This window comes from Pleuronectes platessa, chromosome 4 (assembly GCF_947347685.1).
Source record: "Pleuronectes platessa chromosome 4, fPlePla1.1, whole genome shotgun sequence".
NCBI lineage: Eukaryota > Metazoa > Chordata > Actinopteri > Pleuronectiformes > Pleuronectidae > Pleuronectes > Pleuronectes platessa.
Genome location: NC_070629.1, coordinates 11,836,792 through 11,847,059, shown reverse-complemented (window position 1 = coordinate 11,847,059; position 10,268 = coordinate 11,836,792). Strand labels below are relative to the sequence as shown.

Genomic DNA, 10,268 nt, shown 5'->3' with positions numbered 1-10,268 from the left:
CTTTTATGTTCTCTTGTCTTAGTTGGTTTCAATGTGAAAGGCCTGAGTCAGTGCAGGCAGTGACATTCATTCATTCATGATCTTACAGAAAATGACATTACATGTCTCAGAGTGTCATGGTTACCACAAACCCCCTTTGTTCAAATGAATAATTTAATCAAACCCCCATGACCACGGACGTTACAATCCAACAGGAATCAGAAGCTAATGCTAAAGTATGCCTCACAAACAGTGTTTGCAGCTGTTCCTCCTCCCGGCCTTGTTTAAATGATAAAGAGAGCCGACCTATACCTGCAGTGATGCAGCACAGTCTCCCTGATCACCCTCTCATTAGGCATGAGAGGTGAGTGGTGAGAGGAGGCAGGGCAGGAGGGAGGGGAGCGTTAGGGGGGAGAACTCGGAGGAGAATGACCCCTGAGCTGCTGTGTCGGTGCTGGGAGGAGGAGGGGTGTGTGTAGAGGGGACGATGATCTCCCACAGACCTTGGTGAACAGCCTGTTTTAGTATGCACCAACCACAGCTCTGCACCAACAGGCAGACACCAGTGAGCATTAAGCAAATTTACTGTGAGTAAGAACGGTTACGGCTGCAACTCCCCAGATCTCCACAAGGACGACATGCCATCGAGAGGGAGGGGGAAAAACAGAGAGAGCCAAAGGGACAAAAGGTCAAACAAACTACCCCTTTGAGGGGCACATTTATTTTTCCACGAGAAACACACAAACATGCAACAAGGTCATCACAATTCATTAAAGACTGATAGATTAAGAAGCCCTTTATAGTTTCATAAATGTCTCTCTATATCTTACTTTTAGATCTCAGTTTCTCTTTGTGACCCATTCTCAACAGCCACATGTTGACACCGCTGAAGAGTAAAATCAAACCACATAAAAAACGTCATGATTTGACAATGTCAGTTTAAAATGGGCACTTAAAATACAAAACATTCAGATGTTTCACAAGTCGTCGAAAAGAGTGAGGAGAGCGGCCAAACGCTGCCTCGTCCCCGTCCGGAATAAATCAAATCTGATCGAGGAAAATAAACGAGTCAGATGCATAACCACAGTGCTAAACCACCAGGAGAGCCTTGAGGATGTTTCTAAAGAAGCTATGATGTCTTCATACACAAACAGCAATGTATTGGAAATACACTTACACGCAGTTTGGTTAACATGCACCTCTAGGAGAACATTACTGTGCCTTTAAAGGACATGAACCTATGCATTCACACACAGTCACACAGGCAGAAGGATACAAACGCACAGCATATCCACACAAAAATGTTAAGGTATAATTTAGAGAAAGAAGTACAGTTTACAGTGGATAGTATGAGAGAGTACTACTGTACGTATCCTTCCTGTGTTGGGAGTGGTTTTATCCTTTATCCCGCATCTGATCAAAAGCAAAAATATCATGGAATGAGTCTTAATAAGAGTAATACAGCAATGTCATGTAATAGTTCTTTTAGAGACAATCATCATTCAAAAAAAGACATCAAAAATATTTTCTTATACGTAGCATGTGAACATCCTCAGACTCTATAAAGCAGGAGGTACAGGCAGCCCTGTAAAGAAAACTGTTGTTTCAACCACAAATCAGCCTCCTTGCTACACATAAATCATGTTTTAGATCTCAAAAATAGTAAATTGCATAAACACCATCTCTCTCTTCCTTAATCAGACAAATACCGAACCATGTTTTATTCATCTGTACACACCTGAAGAGTCTAAAGGGCCTGCATCGCTCTCACTGCAGGGACCGACTCGTGGAAAGGAAAGAAGTCAAAGAAGCAAAAGTTTGGATTTCTCTTAGTTAATGAAACTTCAGTCAACATGGAAAAAAGTTCCCTGATAGATTTGAAGTATTCACTCACGCTGTCCCATTTTGAAAAAGGGTGCCAAAAAAAACAAACAGTGAAATGGAACAGGGCAAACAATCACAGCTGGGTAAAAATAACACTTACAAAATTACCTATAGTTTTCTCAGCTTCTCTAGAGACAAGGAGTTTGGAATTTGAGATAAAAAAAAAAAAAAAGCCTCTGAAAATGCTATTTTTAAATTGAAAAGATAAAATGTATTATTATAAAGTTGAATAATTAAAACAAGCCACTTGGGGGCAGTGAAAACACACTGTGAGCACAACACTGCACACATATTGATCAGTTGGGACTTGAAACCAAAATAAAAAGTTGCCTATTAAGACAACCAGTTTCTACTTGCCTCACCCAACCTTTACTCTTACCTCAACCTAAACCTTATATTAAGTTAACTTTAAACCATGTCTTCACCTTAAAATGTAATGATTGACGTTGTGGGGTCTTGCTTTTTGTCCCCGCAAGGACGACATGTCCCAACAATGTGACTGTGTAAATAGATTTAGGCTCCAACGACATGAGTAATAACTTGAAGGGGTTTGGTCATAAAGAGGTCCACACACACACTTGAATAGTTGTAACATTTCAAATTATACTGTGTTAATGTCGAAATAAAAAAAATAATTGTTCAGGGCTTTTGAAAATAATAATTAATTTCCCTTGTTGCCGACAGTCTGAGCTGAATCGCACCAATCTTTTGCTTCGGTTTGCTTAAACAAACTCGGAATATTTGCAGCTGGCATTTAAAGCAGGTTGTTTTCGTCTTCAGACTCAACAAAGACCACAAGGACAGAATCCAATCCCAGGTTTTGGACAAGGAGAAAGAAAAAAAGGCCTATTTGTGGGGGGAGCGGACATCCTCATGCTGCTAAAGCTCCCCTACCAATAATAAAAGACACATTTACTGTATTTATTGGAATTCCACAGGGGACCAACTACACAGATTCTACATTAAGGTAACGACAGCAGCATACGCTAAGACTAATTGTAATATAAGACGTCTATAACATGTCATACATATTACAACAGTCCCTGACATCCTGACAAATCTTTGCCAGATTTGATGTATTCATGTTATGTGCCTGTGTATAGATAACTGGGCCAGTATGTTCTATATAGAAGAGTATAAAAATAAATTAAACTTACACCATAGACTCAAAATGAGCTTGAATTTAAAGGTATATCACATCTGCAAAAGTAATCATATATATTTTTCAAAGCATTGCAAGCCAGTTTATAAACATCAACTTAAAAAAAGACAAGATTTCGTTTGCAATTCAAGACATTTTTCCTAAAAGTCAAACCCAGATTAAACAAAACTGTTGCATCAAAGTGCTATGGAAGACTATGATTCACTCCAAAATAAAGCCCACAGCTGAGTGTCCACGCGATAAACCTTACATAAACACTCCCTGCTCATTAAAATTGATCAGATATATTTATGGAGAATTATGCAGCGCTGGCTTATCTTTTATCTCAGAGTGCAGAAACATCACAAGATCTCCACCGAGGACCTTCTTCTAGCTCACGGGCAAAAAGAAAAAAATCAGAGGGGGAATAATTTGTTTCCAGCAAGGAATTACTTACTGGACACAATGTTTGCATGGTTCCTCAAATGACGTGCTCCGCTGTTAGGAGAAGGGAGAGATGAGGCAAGGCCGTACATCAGGATCGGCCCAAACTACTCTTGAGTGAGCTCATGCAGGGAATGAGACGTTTCACCGCTCGCTGTTCAAGCAGCGGAGCCCGGCTCACTCACCAGGCAGCAAACAAGCCCACAAGAGAGTAGATTGCAGGAGAGCAGGGCCGCTGCCCAAGATGGATCTCCAAGGGAAAACCGTTGGGTGTTTGTAACAGGGGGGGACAGGGGGGGGGCTATCTGCGCTTTTCTCCTTGGAGACCTGAAGGCAGCGTGTTAATGCCTCATAGCACGCGATCACACACTCACCCCCTTACAGCATAATTGATCGAGCCAACGCCTGGGTTTGCTCCAACAGGGAGAGAAATAATGCAGGCGACATATTCACGGAGGTCAGTGTCATCAGCGTGTGAACAGAACACATGAGTTTAACCTGTGAGCAGAGTAAATCCCTCTCCACAACCTCAACATCAGCTCGTCACAAGCATCAAACTGACCGGTAAGACGCTCGTTTTCCTCCGTGTCACGTCTCCTCTCGAAGACCGTCCACAAGGTTAACCACACAACATACATTTATTACCTAACACCAATATTTCATAGCTCTCTGGAATCCACTTCATGCAATACATCTGTTTCACAGAGCAGCTGATCTGTGGTGTCGGAGCTCGAAAAGGTCAGATACAGGAAGCTAAGTGCACCTTCAATGACATCACCAGAGTCGAGAGATCCTCTCCTTCAAATCACAAAACCACTGCAGGTCAATAATTGATTATTAGAGTAATAAGTAAAAAGAAGAGCAGTTCATCGATTAATTTGGATTCATTTGTAATAGCTAAAAGTCTCTTAAATGTATCGTCACAATCTCAAGCAACAGCTGATCCTGTGACGACCTCCCCCTAACGTATACTCACACATTCAGTATGCAGTGTTAGTCCGGGCCATGCATTCTGGAGTTCAGCATTTACACATATGCCTTCATATAGTTGTAGGCCCATTGGCATTTACTCCAAGTGCAGAGAAACAGCTCTAGTCTGAATCTAAAGGGGCTTAAATATCATTTACCTTCAGCCGACATCAGAGAACACAGAAAATTCACCATATCTCTAATTTCCTCAAACCTCTGAGAAAATCTGGCACAAATCCACAGGGGAAATCTTAACATTGATCATAACCATGTCATGTATTCTGCCTCCGTTGCTCTCGGGCCGCCACTTTTGCAGGGTATTTTTGTTTGCGGGGGGGTAAAGAGTTGTCGGCTGCATGTTGGCCCATCACACACTATCCCTGGTCCGTGGGAGATGGGTGGGCTGTGTTCTTGTGCACCAGCTGAGCCGGCCGTCAGTCCTTCAGGTTGTCTTCGCCGACCCCCTGGGCCGACAGCTCCGTCAGGACGTTGTCCAGATAGTTGGGGTCGGGGTAGCCATGGCCCGTCAGGTTGGAGCCGAATTCTGTCTTGTGGTGAATCTCGTTCCACACCACTGTGTCCGACTCGCCCGTGGTGCTGGACGTGCCAATGGTGAAGATGAGGCGTCGGTCCCAGGCCATGATGAGCAGCTTCAGGACCTCGAGACACACAGAGGAGAAGAAGAAAACTTACGATAATCCCTCAACAGGAAAAAGAACAGAAACCTACCACATGTAGGACCGGGGGACAAAAATCACGCTTTGATTTTCTTCTATTTTTTTTAGAGCTTATGTCGTTTTCTGGGAAACGTGTCCGAGCTTACCTTCCTGCCTTTCTCGTTGTCAGGGAGGTAGCAGTGTCGAGGGAACCCTCTCGCACTAAACTTCTTCCCTGGGCTGGGGTGCTCATTGGTCTAGAGAAAATGTCGAGGACAAAAACAAACGTTACAACTTCTTCTCTTCCAATTAAGGCTTAATTGTGTATGAAATGTCAACAGCGAGCACATGGCGAGCTTTATTGCTGCCATTATTTGCAATGGCCTTGGTGAAAGTCATTGGGGAGATATACTGTAAATATCCAATCATCATATCATAGTTAAGTAAGTAGCTTAAAAACAACTTTCTATTCTTTCTTGTGAAGTCTATAATGTGTTGCAAAGAAGAAGTTGCTATATGAAGCCTTTTTTAACTGCTCATAACTTCTGTTAATTGCAATGCATGGGCAGATTATGTATCCCAGTTTATCACATCAGAAGCCCAATGAGAGTAGTAGAAGCATTGATGTAGATTCCAAAAACAGTTGCTGTCCTGCACTTATACGCCTCCACCAACCAGTGTAGTTTCAGTCTATATACCCCCCCCCCCCCCACCGGACTCGTATAAGGTCACTGTGTAATTTGACCACTGAAATCTAATCAGCTAATATTTGAGTCAAAGCAATAACTGGTCAATAGCTTTAGAAGCTGAAGACATGTTTTTTTGAGGCCACAGTGCCTCCAATCACCCAAATTAATCAGTTAATCCGTAAATCAACTTTTGTGGCAAATGTGAAGAAATTACCTCAAAGTGTTACTGAGATGTTGTGTCACTTGACCTTTGACCTCCAGAGCCTAAATGAATGCTCGTACCAGCTGTAATGAAATTCCCTGTTGGCGTTCCTGATTTATGACGTTCACAAGAACATGAGGTCACAGCCAATCAGTTCTCTTTGATTGACCGTTAAAGAGAGTTGAACATTTTGAATTCTTGAGATATCGTTCTGAAAAAACATCAAAACTCTGGCCATTCATTGGCTGTTGCAGACACAGGGGCATAAAGATATAATCACAGACAATACATGATGACATTATTATAAATATGAATTTTTATATTTATTTCTTATTTATTTGATTACTGAAACCAAACAATATTATCCAATGTTATTTTGTTGTTTAATACGACTACTACTAATGTCAGGATGTATAGAGCATAGTATCGATTGTGAACTGAGGAGTGAGTGGAGAACTGGAGGCAAGAGACCTAGAGTGACGCTTCCTGGTAGTAGTGTTACTGAGCTGACCTTGACGGCCACGTGACCCCCCCCCCCCCCCCCCCCCCCCCCTCCCTCCTAGTTTACCCTCTCCCCTGAGAGACTGCTGCTCTGGCCTGAAAAGGTCACTTCATGGACTCAATTAAAAGTCGTTTCTGCAGTCAGAATGAAATATTCAGCCGTCTCCACCGTCCTGCCGACTCAAACCTCGGCTGCGAAACATCCTCTCCTCTCCACTGCACATGTGATGGAAATTTGAAATGACCTGTGTTAGATTAGGCTCAGATATATTTATGAATTCAAAAGAAATCTGCAATAAATGATGAACATAGCCTCATTTTAACCATCACATATTTTTGATTTTGGATTGCCTGGCTTTCGCCCAGCCTCTTGTCTGCAATTTCAGCGAGGATTGACTCCAGCCGCGACTCTCAAAGGATTAGCGCTTTAGATAAAGGATGGATGGATGTCTTTGCATGGAACCAGGGTGTCATCCCTAAGAATGCGGTTTCCTCAGTGATTCACACAGCCCCAACCCCTCACCTCCCTGCACCAATAAGCGCCTGTCAAACTTAAGCGGATAAGCGGTTGTAGAGAGAGCACGGATTTAGAGACGAAGGACGGTGGATCGGGGCACAAGATCAGCTCGGTAGATTTAGTGAAGGGAGATTCCTCTGACCTGGATCCCGGCAGGAATGTCGTAGACGATGCGGATGCTTCTGGAGTCGGGGTAGCCGGGCAGGCAGTGGGGGATGACGTGGTACTCCATCTTCCCAGGAGGCTGGGTGCCCGTTTTCTCCCCATAGATTGTTTTGCATGTTGGGCACTGAAGACTGCCATCCTGGTTTGTAGAAAGAATAAACAGAATAGCATGGCATTAATGACGTGCTTTAAATGATAAGTGTACCTTAAATACCCCAAATTATATAGCTAACATTTTCCCTAGTCTCGGGTGGTATCTACACAGCCATGCAGACAGTTTGTATTTGGGACGTCTGTCTATGACATTTCCACCTTTATTTAGTGTGTTTAATGTGGTCTTTGATGCTGTGGGAACTTGAATATGATGCACCGAACAGTAATTTTGTATTAGGTGTATATAATACGAAAGGGGTCCCTCAAGGAAATGAACCCAAAGGGAATTTTCACCTGACCCAGCGGCCCTCAAACTCTACTTCACACAACTTTACGATCGATGTCAGTTTATTGTTTCGCCGTCTTTTCTGTGACTTCACTGTTTTGGTTTCGGTTCAGTCTCACCGCTCTCATTGTGTTGTTTTAGGTCACAGCACGTAACTTTCACAGACTGTAGATAAAGAAGGACGACCTGTCCCCATTTCCTCCCACTAGCCAGAAAAAACAAACGCTGCCATCTTGTTCATTTGGAGCCAGAGTCTGTGAGGCGCTCATGGGGATGGAGCTGCAGTATTAAGGTGCAGCTCATGCACACACTCGACCCATAGTGATTCAGCTGTCAATCATGATGTTTTACCCTGTTTATAAAGCATTAGATAACTTATTAAACCTAAATGTATAAAAAACTAAATACACACTTAAATGAACACCAGTAAAAAACAAAACAAAACTGTCCGTCACCAAACTGCAGAGTTAACAGAGCAGATTTACTCGGTGGTGAATTCAGCATCTAAAAAGACAATATTTTCCTCAGGAGCTGATTGTGTATACTGGACTTCCATTTGTCAGGTATGTGAAAAAACTGCAATTTACCCCTTAAACAACTAAATTTAAAAATCTATGCAGCAGAAGCAGAGGATTATTTTGTTATGCATTCTTCTTTCCTGTCTCCTACATTACCCACAATGCTCGGCTAATGTAGCCTCGATCTAAGAGCTACAATCAGTGATGAAGAGCTGGTTCTTGAGGTCTGGTAGGTTCACTTCCTTCTAACTCTTCATCAACAAATCTTTTTCATTCGTAAACTTCAGACTCAACAGACGCTGACTGAGGCAATTCATCAGATTTCACACAGCTCCCCCTGGAGCCACAACAGGCTTTATACAACCTTCTCCTCACAAATACAGTAGCACTCCCCAAGACCTGTAAACAGACACTGATGTGTAAAATCGATAAGGCTTCCATTCCACAGGTGATAATGTATCAGTGTTGTAATATGTCATGTTGCCCCCCCCCAAGATCTGTTGCTTGAGCTTTGAAAAAAATCTCTTTTCAATAGAAACGTCCTGGTTACTCAAAAAAAATTGTCCCACAGTAAACTGTTGGATAATCCAAAGTAACGTGATCTTATTTGTGTAAATATGCTGCACAAATACGTGACAGTAGTATATCAACATTGTATGATAATGTATGTATACAATATTGCAAATTTTGGGAATATTTCAAAACCTAGAAAGACTAAAACTATCTATGGTACAAGGACAGATAATACAATACAATTCAATAAAATACAAAACAATGTATTAATCCTGAGAGAAATTTGGTTTAGGGGCTTTAAATGAACAAAATAACACAATACATATACCGATAACACCAAATGTCAGTGAGAAAATGTCTTTTTTGATTGAACTGGCCTTTGAATAGCAATTGAAATGTTGATTAGATATAATTACACAAGCCATTGCTGCTTAAACATGTACTCTCATTTTCTGCATTCACACATACTACATTTGTGTTTAATGCAAGTGAACTGTGCGTTCATGAAGATTTATATTACAGAGCATTGTTAAGTCTGATTATAAGACCTCCCTCTGTGTGCAACAATATTGAGGCCTGTTGATTTTTCGAGAGCTGCTCGCGCAGTCAAGCTGCAAGACATCGCAAGTTTATTATTTGAGCTGAGAGTGACATCATAACAATGTCTGGCTCAGAAGCTTTTACCCACCTTATTGCCATTGTTGTACATGGCCACCAGGCACAGCAGATGGTACATGTGCCCACACTTGCCAAGTTTGCCTACCAGCTCTGGCTTGATGCCTTTGTGCTGCAGGACGCCTTCATAGCCCGACGACATGACCAGCCTCTCCATGCAGATGGTACAATCCTGGAATAGCCAAAGACAATATTTGAGCTGCCATTCCACCCCACTGTGTATTCGTGAGAGTTTCACACTTCATATCGAATGATGGCAGAGACCCTCTCTCGGTATAGAGGCACTGAACTTTGAGGTTTGCATCTTTTTTGTGTCATTTTCTTACCTCGTCTGGCACCACTTTAATCCTGTCTGTGTATCTTCGCACGACATCCTCTGGGTTTTTCCCTTGTCATAAGATAAAACATAAGAGAGATGAGATGAACCTCAAAGAAAAGGAAAACTCGTACACCTACACACCATCAATACAAAGACAAGATGGACCGCTGGATGGCGTCTGCTTGTCATGTGAACACAAGAGAATAACAGCTAGATCTTGATGGATGACAAACTTGGCCACTCGGGCCTGGTCGCCATGTTTTGATGAGGGAGTGTCAGTGTGCACATGAGTGACTATATGTATATATATATGTGTGTGTGTGTCCATGATGTTGGAGAGGAGGTCACCTTCAAACTGCCACGTAACAACCAGCCATCCCCACACTCTCTGATAATCCCAGAGTGCAAGCATGGCTGAGAGCACACCCACAGCTTACACCCCTAATACGCTTATAGGCAACCTCTTTTCCCCCGGAGCCTTTGTTTGTTCATTTGAGGGACAGCCAGTGAACAGAACAGAGGGAGGGAGAGAGAGAGAGAATGACTGCCTGAGTGGAAAGACTAGCAAAATCCAAATAAAGTTAAGGTATATGGCGTAGGAAAGACAGAGGAGGCAGAGAGCTGTGAAGTAAGGGAGGAGAGAAAACAGAAAAAAGG

General features: G+C 42.4%; 1 protein-coding gene across 3 annotated transcripts in view; it reads right to left on the bottom strand.

Moving 5' to 3' along the window:
• Positions 1-668: 668 nt before the first annotated feature.
• The window catches only part of dtx1 (deltex 1, E3 ubiquitin ligase), a 52,748-nt gene continuing 43,148 nt past the window's right edge, over positions 669-10,268 (bottom strand). For all 3 annotated transcript variants that reach the window (XM_053420034.1, XM_053420033.1, XM_053420036.1), the window contains 5 exons: positions 9,619-9,680; positions 9,306-9,464; positions 7,125-7,286; positions 5,241-5,330; positions 669-5,076 (listed from right to left, as the gene is read on the bottom strand). In XM_053420034.1, coding sequence (XP_053276009.1) covers positions 4,852-5,076; positions 5,241-5,330; positions 7,125-7,286; positions 9,306-9,464; positions 9,619-9,680 — 698 coding nt within the window. In that variant the 3' untranslated portion in view covers positions 669-4,851. The remainder of the gene's footprint in view (positions 5,077-5,240; positions 5,331-7,124; positions 7,287-9,305; positions 9,465-9,618; positions 9,681-10,268) is intronic.